General features: G+C 40.1%; 1 protein-coding gene across 1 annotated transcript; it reads left to right on the top strand.

Moving 5' to 3' along the window:
* The first annotated feature begins 814 nt into the window (after nucleotides 1–814).
* On the top strand, nucleotides 815–8,309 carry WFDC13 (WAP four-disulfide core domain 13). Its single transcript, XM_057300785.1, has 4 exons — nucleotides 815–1,705; nucleotides 3,938–4,088; nucleotides 5,357–5,421; nucleotides 7,349–8,309. The coding sequence occupies exons 1-3, from the start codon at nucleotides 1,618–1,620 to the stop codon at nucleotides 5,397–5,399; spliced, it is 282 nt and encodes a 93-aa protein (XP_057156768.1). The 5' UTR covers nucleotides 815–1,617; the 3' UTR covers nucleotides 5,400–5,421; nucleotides 7,349–8,309.
* The last annotated feature ends 4,367 nt before the right edge of the window (nucleotides 8,310–12,676 follow it).

Consider the following 12,676-nt stretch of genomic DNA (forward strand, 5'->3'; position numbering starts at 1 on the left):
ATATTCAATGATCACCTTATATTACCATAGAAATGGCTTAATGTTTGAAAATGTTCACTGCATTAACAGATTAAAGGATATAAAAATGTTATCATCTCAATATACATAGAAAAAAGCAATACATATAATCTGACATAAACTAATTTAAAATTTCTTGTTAGGAATGAAAGAAAACTTTCTAAACCTGATAGAGGGTACTTATGAGAAACCTAAAGTGGAGACAATTCTAAAAGGGGAAACAAGAAGTTTTCATTTTAAATCAGGTATCAGACAAAAATATTATCACCACTTACATATGATGTACTCAAGGGCCTAGCGAGCACAGTGAGGCATTAAAAATGGCATAAAGTTTGAAGAAGAAAACTATAACTGCTTATTTGCCTATGATAAACACTGAAGAGAACACACAAAGAAACCATAATAAACAATGGGAGAATTTAGCAAGCTAACTAGTTACAAATTTGTGGAAAGAAGAAAAGATCCAAGCTTTAAAGAGAGGAAAGCAAGTTTGAAATAGTATTTGTAGAAAGTGGGAACACTGGCTTACTGAAGAAACTTAGTAAGATTGCCAGACCCTTTTTGGTTTGGTGATGGTGCATCTATTGTGCTGTTTAGTAGCCCAGTTGAGTTATTTTCCCCCAGCAACAATTATCTGCCTAGGTTCAAGCTTCAATGAAATTGATGGTTGGATTCATTCAGGGTTGCAGTTTTTGTAGGCAGATTCAAGCAAGGAGATTTAAATGACAGGTTCTGAGTCCTACATTGATAGAAAGAAAAGTAAACGCCTATAGGGGAGGACTACAAAATAGGGAAGTGAAGAGTCAATGTTTATTGGTTTCAGTGAGGTCAAATAATTGTCATGGTGGAGATTTTTGAGCAAACTGGAAAGTTAACTTCTCTACATTAGCAGTAAACAAAAGGAATTAGTTGAAAAGTTATGATAACATTTACAATTTCCTTTTAAAACTTCAAGCCTCAGACCAGGCACGGTGGCCCACACCTGTAATCCTAGCACTTTGAGAGGCTGAGGAGGGCAGATCACCTGAGGTCAGGAGTTCAAGACTAGCCTGGATAACACAGTGAAACCCCATCTCTACTAAAAATACAAAAATTAGCTGGACATGGTGGTACACGCCTGTAATCCCAGCAACTCAGGAGTCTGAGACACGAGAATTGCTTGAACCTGGGAGGAAGAGGCTGCAGTGAGCAGAGATCGCACCACTGCACTCCAGCCTGGGTGACAGAGCCAGACTCCATCTCAAAAAAAAAAAAAAAATTCAATCCTCTGTGAATAAATATAAAATGTACAATTTCCACAGGGGAAAATTATAAAAAAATGTTAAGGGACATGAATAAAATCTAGATACAGATGAAAGAGATAGCAAGGTCAAGATTAGGGGAATAAAGGAGGATATGAAAACACTACGTGACCCTGGAGTGGGTGTGATTGGGAGGTGCTTGGATTCCTGCCCTGCTGGTTTTGATTGGAGTACACGGTGAAAGGCTAGTCACACTGGGCCTCCACTTTGCCCTCTTTCCTTCTCTTCTCCTCACAGCAGTGCCTGGTCAAACCCAGCAACCCTTGGCCAGAACTTACTCACCCATCCCACTGACACCATGAAGCCTGTGCTGCCTCTCCAGTTCCTGGTGGTGTTCTGCCTAGCACTGCAGCTGGTGCCTGGGAGTCCCAAGCAGCGTGTTCTGAGTAGGTGCTGGATCTGGGCCCAAGGAGGGAAGTAACATGTGTGGATAGGAGAGGATCTGAGGGCTGACAGTCTGTCACACCTCTTGGAAAAATACCGTGTCATGTTCAAGGGCCCACGCTTTATTGTTGGCAAGATCTAGGTTTGAATCCCTGCTCTGTTGCTGAGTGACCTTGGGCATAGTATCTGGGCCTTAGGTTTTTATCCTTATAATGAATACAGGAGGAGAACAGATAATGCATGCAGACATAGCTCACTCTTACTAAACCATGGTAAATGCTCAGTAATATTAAATGCTGTAAATGTGATCAGCCTCATCATCCAGCTTAGTCTTGCTGCCCGTGGCTCCTTCATGGATGCTTGGACTCACTTTTCAAGCAATAAAACAGAGAGACAACGAAGTTGGTAGAACTCAAGCTAGAATCTACATAACCTTGGCCTTGGAGGATGTTTTGGGAAGGAGGGAAAGGAAGTCTTGCCTTTTATTCCACATTTTCAAACTCCAGAGGTACTGTACAATTACCGGTAATTAGCATCAATGGGACAGTGTAGAGTCCATCTCAGCAGCCACCACTGCCCAGCTCAACTCAAAAGAGCTCTGGCTCTAGTAATGTTGACCTTAACCAATACCAAGTGGGAAAAGAACTGTTATTCATCATACATCCACTCTTCTATGGGGAAAACATCTTCAGAATACTGGCGGCTCAGAAGAGGGATAAGTGTGGTAGCTCATGTGTCTGGGGAGGCTAGGTCCTGCTTAAGAAGTTTCAGAAAAGGCATGCAGGTTTGTAGGACTAAGAGGGACTAAGCAAGCTACAAGAAAATAGGAGTGCCCAGGGTAGAGTTAACTGGAGAATCAGAATTTGAGGAAAGGCACAAAGAGGCTTTCTAAAAGACTGGTAAGTGCTGTGAGTGAAGTTGGGACCAGATACCCAGAAGAGGGGTCAAGACTTGAAAAGGGTGACCTCTCTGAGATCTCTGGATCATGGTGTCTATCTCTAAACTGCTCTGTTGAGCCCCAAGCTCTTCAAAGTGTGGATTAGTTCCAATTTCTTGCAGTGCCCCAGTGAGCTATAGAATAGCTGAGAGGCCAGGGGTGAGTACTAGTTATTGGTCTCTGTTAAATTGTCAACAGCTTGAACCTCAGCTTCTTTTACCCCAATTCTGGTGCCATTTGCTACTACAGTTATAGTCATGACCTCTTTCTTCATTCATTCCTTTCAAATCATCATAATATCCTATAGATTTCCTTCTAATTGCAAATATTTGCAGAGGAATAGACCCACAATTCCTCTATTTGCAATAGAATGCCCCACTTTTGACTTTTGCCCCCAAAGAAAGGGAGAATCACAAGGTACAAAAATTAGGACCTGGAAGGGCTTGGGGAAAGGGATTAATGGGGCCCATCTTTAGAGTCCAGGAATAGAAAGGAGATTGTGGGTTGTGGACTTAGGGAAGAATCTCCCAGGGCAGGTAGGTCTTAGCTTTGAACTGAAATACTTGGGGGTAGGGGAGGAAATAGGAAGTCAACATAATGATGCTTATTCTTCTCTAACAGTAGAAAGTGGGGCATCCTGGTGCTCTGGCCTCCTGATCGAGAGACACCAAGGAAGAAAAAAGCTGAATCTTTGAATGCCATTCTGAAATCCCCACCCTTCTTACCATGAAAGAAGTCACTCCCAGAACTTACTTGTGAATTGGGTCCCAGCTCTCTGATCCAGTACCTTCAGTTTAACGCATGGTCTTCATCCTTTACCAAAACTTACCTTTCACTCATTCTTCCTGTACACAAATAACCCACGTTAGGTTAACCCCAGGGTAAACTATGTTGTTAATGAGAAGCTCTACAACTTGCTCAAGACCACACAATGAATCAGTGCAGAACGAACATACAAACCTCTTTCTTGTTCACCACATACACCATAGATACCCTTGATATGGACCCAACCATAGTCAATGGGGGCTTGGCATCTGAACTACAAGGATGGTGAATGACCAATGGGTGCAGGGTTCTACCAAACTCTATTCTTGATCAAAAAATATCCATGCCCTGCTTCCCTGCTCAGAACTCAGAGGAAGGCAGCAGCTGAGGACAAAACCTGATGCCACCACCCTGGAACCATGCAAGGCAGATGAGGGTGGCAGGTTTCCTGGCAGTTCCCTGGGCTTTCTGAGTTCTGAACATTACTCCAGCCTGTTAGTGAGGCCCTTCTCTTACTTGTTCTGTGTTCCAGAGTATATCTTGGAACCTCCACCCTGCATATCAGCACCTGAAAACTGTACTCACCTGTGTACAATGCAGGAAGATTGCGAGAAAGGATTTCAGTGCTGTTCCTCCTTCTGTGGGATAGTCTGTTCATCAGAAACATTTCAAAAGCGCAACAGGTAAGAGATATCTCATATCCAGGTCTGATCCTAGAGCTGCTGGTGGGAGCCCAGCAGAAGAGTCCCTTACCAGCAACTGTGCTGGATCTCTCCTTTTTTTTTTTTCCTTGGTGGCCATGTTGCCAACATGCCCCTTCTCTTGACCAAGGATAATTTCCATAAAAGTCCTGATTAGAAAAGCCCTCCTCCCCTCCCAATCACCACATCCCATCACCATATCCGTGAATTTCTGACTCTGCCTCTCTGAACACACCCACAAATGCCTTTATCCACAGACCTTCCCCCGACCCAGAATCCACCCTTATCCCAGGGACACTGTACCTGCAGGTGTAACCAAAATCCCAAAGCGAAACTTGTCCTACACTTTTGCTTGCCCTCCTTTCACAAGACACCATCCTTTGGCCACCAGTGTTCTTGGGCTCTGGAGATCCAGCCCAAAGGAAGTTTTGATTAATTGTCCAGACATTAACACTAGCCGCAAGCCTGCTAAATGGAGTGTGCTCCCAGGGCAGAGAAAGGACATAGGGTGCTGATGAGACATATGGTTTCTAATCCCATCTTGCAACTATGTCTTTCTATGACCTTGAGTAAGACAATTCCCTCTTTTTTACTTTCTTTTTCTCATGAGTAAAATAAGTACTCTTGTTTTTTCCTGCTTTGCAAGGCCCATATGAAATTTCAAAAGACCCACAGTGGAAGACTCAACCAATGAGCCCTTTGAGGGAAGCCTGGCAGTCTTGTTCCCTGCTGTATTCCCTACCATGAGCAGAATACCCAGCATATGAGATAATGTGCAGAGTGATTAAGCATGGGCTCAAAGCCAAACACCTGGGCTCAAATCCTGGCTTCTTAGCTAAGTGACCTTAAGTGATCTTAGACAAGCTAATTAACCTCTCTCTGGGCATCAACTTCCTCATCCTTAAGACTGGAACAATAATAGTGAGGTTAAAATAGACAATCCATGTAAGCTTTAAAACATTACTTGCCAACATAATTGCTGTGAATTTTGGGGATTAGGCAACCACTTCTCTTTGAAGAGACTAGCCCTTGCAATTAAATTCCATATCTTTCAATGCTCTACATTGGAATGCAGAAGCATAAATATAACTCTTTGGTGTCATTGAGTTTTTTGAGGTTCTGCCTTCCCTATGGCAAGAGAACTGAGCTTCATGGTCTAATATTAATGGTGGAAGTAATTGAAAGAAAAATATATATCTCTAAAAATAAAACTTCACTAGTTAATATTTGAAAATATTTTTCTTCTACAGAATCAAACACAAGGGCTCAGAAGTCATCATGCCTGCCAACTGAGGCATATTTCCTAGAGCATTTTGTACGTACAGGGATTTGGTCTGGCCTTCCTCGTGTGAGATTCCCAGGGATGCTCACTTTCTTCCTGTAGCCTCACCAGGGGCACCACATTCCCACAAGGTCAGAATGGCCTCTCATTACCTGATTGCCTCCTCCTCCATCATTCCCCTCCAAGGGCTATCTCTGCACTCCCTGGGAGAGGCACGGTGCAGTCCAGCATGAATTCTGCAACACAGAGCAACGTAAGGAACCAAGTCATGGCCCAGGGGGAACCCAGGGCACTCAGATCTGAGGCTTTGTCAAGGAACAAGCTCTTCTAGCCTCCGGGTTGACAGCACCCTGGGCAGGGACTCAAGCTGAGCCCTTCACGCTCTGAGACTTTGGTCTGCTCACTGTACCTCTCTGAGACAGTCACCTCCTTCATGTGAAATATGAAGAAAACATCCATGCCTTGGGGTATTGGGAGGACAACACAAGGCCATGTAGATGGAAAAACTTGGTCTCTGCAAAGGTAGAAACTGCCAGCAACTCACTTACAAGGTCACTCATTCAGGTTCCAGTTTTTTCTCTGAAAAAAGAGGGAGTGGGCCAGGTACAGTGACTCACACCTGTAACCCCAGCACTTTCGGAGGCCAAGGTGGATGGATCACGAGGTCAGGAGTTCGAGACCAGCCTGAGCAACACAGTGAAACCCTGTCTCTACTAAAAATACAAAAATTAGTTGGGCGTGATGGTGCACACCTGGAATCCCAGCTACTCAGCAGGCTGAAGCAGGAGAATTGCTTGAACCCAGGAGGCAGAGGTTGCAGTGAGCCGAGAGTGCACCATTGCACTCCAGCCTGAGCGACAGAGTGAGACTCCATCTCAAAAAAAAAAGAGGGAGTGGGAATCATCTTTATTATTTTACTGATGCTTCAAGAATGGTGAACAAAATGGAGTCCTGTGGAATTCCACCACCAAAAAAATGATAGTATTCATAAGTTGGTGGATTTCGTTTCAGAGTATTTGAAAGAAAAAATTAGAAGTTTAGGGTCTTCTAATGGGCCTTCTGATGTCTCCAGATGTTCCAAATTAGAATGGTGGTCTTTCAGCTTAGTCCTTTGATTAACCCTGTACAAAGGAGCGTGATAAATAGTAGCGGGTAGAGGCCAGTGGAGCAGTTTAGGCGCATGAGCACTTGCCCAGGCTCTGGTGAGCCCACCATGCTGCGGATGAGCTCCCACTCATGCTTCAAGGTTTCTATTAAATTAAACACTCCATAGAAACTTCACCAGTTCACTCCAGACAGAATTAGTCCCTCTCTTTGTCTTTTGCAGTGCCCTATCTTTGGCCTACCATAACCTAGTGACCCCTGATCCAGGGCAGGAAATACTGTTCAGAAAAATCTATAGACTCTTTTACTACCAGAAACTGACCATATGTGGTTCGAGTTGACCTGAGTGAGGCAGGTCTCTTACATATAGGTTGGCTATCACTGTTTTAATAATCTGAGTTTGATCTATCCAATACTGTAGGCACTGGTCACGAGAGGATATTTAAATGTTAATTCATATGAATTACAATAAAATAAAATATTCAATCAGTTCCTTAGCCTTATTTTCCATTTCAAGTGTTTAATAACCACATGTGGTTAGTAGCTACCATATTACACATTATAAATACAGAACACAGAAAGTTCTAATGGAAAGCATTGCTTTAAGCTACATAAAGCTGATGTCTAAAAAATGATGGCTAATTAAAGGTGATCATGACAGAGGACACCCTCTATGACAGCTTCATGTTAGACTCCAGGAAAAGTTTTTGGGGGCTATTTCTTTAAGGAGTTCCTAAGCATAGCCTGACAACAGACAGTTCAATGACAGTAATTCTCTAGAGACCCAACATGATGTCCAAGGATGTTTAAAGAATCAAGAAGAATAAATGGACTAATTATCTTTCCTTCCCCACAGGCCTCTACAATGTTTTTTCTTGGTCCACCTTTAGGAAGGTATTGAGAAGCAAGAAACTGGAGGCCCAATATCTATCTAACTTGCAAATCGTTTTTGAGCTTGGCAATAAAGGCTAATCTACCATAAAACTCTTGAAGCTTAAGCTTTAGGTCAACACTTGCAAGAGCCCCTTCCAAAGCTCAGCACAGTTTCCTCCTGGGATGAGGAGAGGAAGCAGAAACCCCACTTTGGCATAGAGACAAGCAGCACTGTTCCAGTCCAGGGATGCTGTGTGTGCCCTGGTGGTGGTCTTAAGGACCTACCACATCAACATCTGGACAACCCTCACTGATTACCTGCCCTTGGTTGCACTCATCAGGCTAATTGATCCCATATTTAACCTCAAGGAGAAATATCAACCAGACACTGCATGGCAACCTCCTTGGGGCCAGCCTTCAAGGCTTCATGGCCATATCATGAACCCAGGACAGGCACAGTGGGGGTGGTGAGGACCTGATAGAGCTGGATCAGTGACTAAGAGGCTGCAATAAGGTGCCATGAAATCAAAATCAAAGGGCTAGAACTCTCCAAGTTCTTGCCCCCGGCATGTAGCACCACCTGAGCCAGAAACTGCAGAGGACATGACAGTGTGGCATTACTGATAAGTTATGGAAATGGAAATAATCTTTCCTAAACTACCAATAATAACTTTAAATTTTTGATCAACCATGCTAGAGCAAAGATTGAATTATCCTTCTGTTCTCTCTACAGAAATGATATAAAAACTATAGTCATAAGAAGAGACAATCAAAAATAATCAGCCATAAAATATTAAAAAGGTATTATAAAGGTATTTAAAATAATAATAATAAAGTGTTATTTTTCTGGGATTCATGATATTTGATATATTCGTAAGCTTTTGTTAAGTTTGTAATTTGTTGCAATTTTTTTATTTCAAATAAATATTCACTTACGTTTCTAATTTTGTATTAGTAGTTCTGCATTATTTTTCTAAAACAAGGTATCCATAATTATACAAGCATCAAGCTCCACAAAGCCTGGGCCTTTCTCTGCTTGCCTCCATTACTGCCAACTCTGTACCAGTGAGCCTTGTGTTCCTCATTAGGAAAACAGCATAAGCAATTGTTCTTCATTTTCACAAGACTATACAAAAAGATTAAATAATATAATATGCATAAAAATATGTTGTATGCACTGTGACAGAAATATGAATGGTTATGATTATTGTTAACATTTTGAGGACTTACTGCAAAGGGTGAGATATAAGGAATGGCATTAAGGAAGAAGAAAGATGGATTTTCACCCCTTCATCAGTGAATATAATCTATACACCATGACTTCTCACTTAACCATAGTTGTGCTACTATGGCAAATCATCTAAATTCTTCAAAACTTTAATTTTTCATGCTTAAAATAGAGATAACACCACTTACCTTAGGTAATTTGTGATACTAAGTTCTTGATTGTAGTCTGGTGGTTGGGAGGCTTAATTAAGTAACCAGTAACTCAGCAGTATCAACTTGCTTTGAAGGGAACATGGCCGGACTGGAAAGTACCTGACACACAACCACACAGGACAGGCTGACCCTCCAGGATGAAATCTTGAAGGGATGCTTCAGCCAATCATGAGTTTATTTAGTTTATTAAGAACAAGTGACAGGCATGGGGAATCTTGGAAAAGATGCTCTAATAGATAGGTCCAACTCTTCCCCAGGGGAGTGAATAAAGATGAAAAGCTAAGAGACAAGAATTTGGCCACAATGAAGCCAGAATAAAACTGTTCAAAAAATAACAATGCTTATGGATATCTTGCAAATTCTTGCTGGGAGTTCTCTTCTCAGTCCATCCCAGCAGAGATGGTGAAAGATCAGTAGTTCAGTAGGGGCTATACCAAGTCAATAAGGATACTTGGGAGACACAATGAAAAAAGAGTCACTTTTTCTTGCTGTCACCTGGGAAGAAGATAAATATGAATAATATGAAGACTATGGCCCTTTGGAGAGCACTCTTGTACTCTGTCATTGCCTCCTATAAGTGCTTAGTCAACAATCCAACATAATTTTAGGTTTGCTGGGAAAGGTGGGTTTGGCTGTGTTAGGAATGGAATTTACAATTTTGAAGGTGAAATCTTGTTTGTTCATGGGTTCTGCTTCCCAGCCTTGGAGCCAAGACTCGTATACAACTTTTGAGGACAAAACTTTGTTTAATTCATCTCTATATACCCAACATTGAGAATAGTTACTGAAATATAGCAGGAGCTCAATAAGTAAGTACCTTTTAATGAGACAAGAAAGGATAAAATGCTAAAATATTGAGGCAGGAGAATTGCTTGAATCCAGGGGGTGGATGTTGCAGTGAGCCGAGATCATGCTACTTCACTCCAGCCTGGATGAAAGAGTAAAACTTTGTCTCCAAAAGAAAAAAAAAGAAAGAAAGAAAGAAAAAGCATTTGAGAAAAATTCAACTTTTTTTTCATAATAAAAGCTCTCAACGAATTAGGTATACAAGCCATGTATCTCTATATAACAAAGGCCATGTATAACAAGCCCATAGCTAACATCATACTCAATGATGAAAAGCTGAAAGCTTTGCCTCTAAGATCGGGAATAAGACAAGGATGCCTACTCTCACCGCTTCTATTAAACAAAATACTTGAAATCCTATCCAGAACAATTAGGCAAGAAAAAGAAATAAAAGTCATCCAAGTATGAAAGCAGAAGGAAACAGAGACAATAGGAAAATTGTCTCGGTTTACAGATAGCATCTTATGTATACAAAACTCTAAAGACTCAATAACAAAAATAACTGTTAGAATTAATAAATTCAATAAAAGTGCAGGATAAAATAATCAATATACAAAAATTAGTTGAATTTCTCTACACTAACTACAAACTATCCATAAAAGAAATCAAGAAAAATAATCCCATTTACAATAGCATCAAAAAGAATAAAATAGGAGTAAATATAACCAAAGAGGTGAAGGATCTGTATGCTGAAAACTATAGAATATTGATAAAAGAAATTATAGATGACACACAAAAAATGAAAAGATATCCCATGTTCATGAGTTGGAGAAATTAATATTGTTAAAATGTTCATAATGCTTAAATTACTCCATAGATTCAATGCAATCTCTATCAAAATTCCAAAGATATTTTTCACAGAAATAGAAAAAACAATCCTAAAATTCATGTGAGCCACAAAAGACACTGAATAGCTAAAGAAATTCTGAGCAAAAAGAACAAAGCTGGAAGCATCACACGTCATGATTTTAAACTATATTGCAAACTACAGTAATCCAAACAGTATGGTACTAGCATAAAAACAGACACATATGGCAACGAAACAGAATAGAGAGCCCAGAATTAAACCTTTGCATGTACCGTCAACTAACTTCCAACAAAGGCACCAAGAATATACAATGGGGAAAGGATAATCTCTTCATTAAATGATGTTAGGAAAACTTACGCCATACACAAAAATCAATTCAAAATGGACTAAAGACTTAAACATAAGACCTGAAACTGTAAAACTCTTAGAAGAAAACATAGGGACAAAGTTCCATTGGTCTGGACGATGATTTTTTTTTATTTGAAACCAAAAGCACAAGAAACAAAAACACAAATAAACAAGGGAGACTACATTTTCTGCACAGCAAAGGAAACAATCAACAAAATGAAAATGCAACCTATGGAATGGAGAAAATCTTTGTAAAAAATACATTTGATAACAGTTAATATGCAAAATATATAAAGAACTCCTACAACTCAATAACAAAAAATAAAAAATAAAAAAATAGTAAAAGTCCCCAAACAGACATTTTTTCAAAGACATACAAATGGCCAACAAGTCTATGAAAAGATGTTCAACATCATTAATCATTATGAAAATGCAAATCAAAACCACATGAACTATCACATCACACCTGCCAGGTGCCTATTATCAAAACAAAAGATAAGTGTTGGCAAGGATATGGAGAAAAGGAAACCCTTGCACACCATTAGTGGGAATTCAAAATGGTGCAGCCACCATGCAAAACAGAGTGAATGTTCCTTTTAAAATTAAAAATTGAACTACCATATGATCCACTAATCCCACTTTTGAATATTTATTCAAAATTACTGAACTCAGGATCTCAAAGAGATATTAACACTTAGCACTTCTATGTTCATTGCAGCACTAGTCATAACAGCCAAGATGTGAAAACAATCTTATGTACGTTGACAGATGAAGACATTTTTTTGAAATGTAGTATATGCATACAATGGAATACTATTCAGCCTTTTAAAAAAAGGAAATTCTGCAATATGTCACAACATAGATGAACCTTGAGGACATTATGCTAAGTGAAAAAAGCCAGTCACAGGAAGATAAATACTTCACGACTCCACTTATATGAAGTATCTAAAATAGTCAAATTTATAGAATCAATAGTGGAACAGTGGTTGCCAGGGCCTGGGTGGAGGTGAAATGGATAATTAGTAATCAACAGGCATAAAGTTTCAGTCAAGCAAAAGAAATATAAGCTCTAGGGATCTAGTATATAACACTGTACCTATAGTCAACAAAAATTTATCATACACTTAAAAATATGTTAAAACAGTAGACTTCATGTTAAGTGCTTTTACCACAATAAAATAAAATTTGAAAAAAGAAAGAATAGGGGCTGGGCACAGTGGCTCACACCTGTAATCCCAGCATTTTGGGAGGCCAAGGCAGGCAGATCATGAGGTCAGGGGTTTGAGACCAGCCTGGCCAACATGGTGAAACCCCATCTCTACTAAAAATACAAAAATTAGCCAGACATAGTGGTGCACGCCTGTAATCCCAGCTACTCAGGAGGCCGAGGCAGGATAATTGCTTGAACCCAGCGGGCAGAGGTTGCAGTCAGCCAAGATCACGCCACTGCACTCCAGCCTGGATGACAGAGCGAGACTCCATTTCAAAAAAAGAAGAAGAAGAAGGAATAGGAAGTCATTAAACAAGTTTACTAAGCAGAAACAATCTCCTAAAACAGAAAACACCAAGTCCACATGATTTTCAGAAAAGTTCAATCAAATCTTCAAGGAATAAACCATTTCAATCTTATATGAAATCATCCAGAGACTAGAAATGACTATTCCTGAATTCAGTCTTTGAGGCCATATAGTCTTAGTGCTCAAACCAAATAAGGAGAGCATGAGAAATGAAAATTACTGGCCAATCTAACTCACAAACGTAGACAGAAAAATCTTATACAGCATATTAGCAAACTAAATTCAGTAGTGTATAAAAAGATTATTTAGCATAAGCAACTTTATCCCAGAAATGCAAGAGTAAAAATGAGAA

Source organism: Pan paniscus, chromosome 21 (genome assembly GCF_029289425.2).
Source record: "Pan paniscus chromosome 21, NHGRI_mPanPan1-v2.0_pri, whole genome shotgun sequence".
Taxonomy (NCBI): Eukaryota; Metazoa; Chordata; class Mammalia; order Primates; family Hominidae; genus Pan; species Pan paniscus.

Coding starts and splice junctions, on each gene's coding strand:
- WFDC13 (XM_057300785.1), top strand. CDS start 1,618: ATGAAGCCTGTGCTGCCTCTCCAGTTCCTGGTGGTGTTCTGCCTAGCA. Junction 1,706..3,937: donor TCCCAAGCAGCGTGTTCTGA/GTAGGTGCTGGA, acceptor TCTGTGTTCCAG/AGTATATCTTGGAACCTCCA. Junction 4,089..5,356: donor ACATTTCAAAAGCGCAACAG/GTAAGAGATATC, acceptor TTTCTTCTACAG/AATCAAACACAAGGGCTCAG.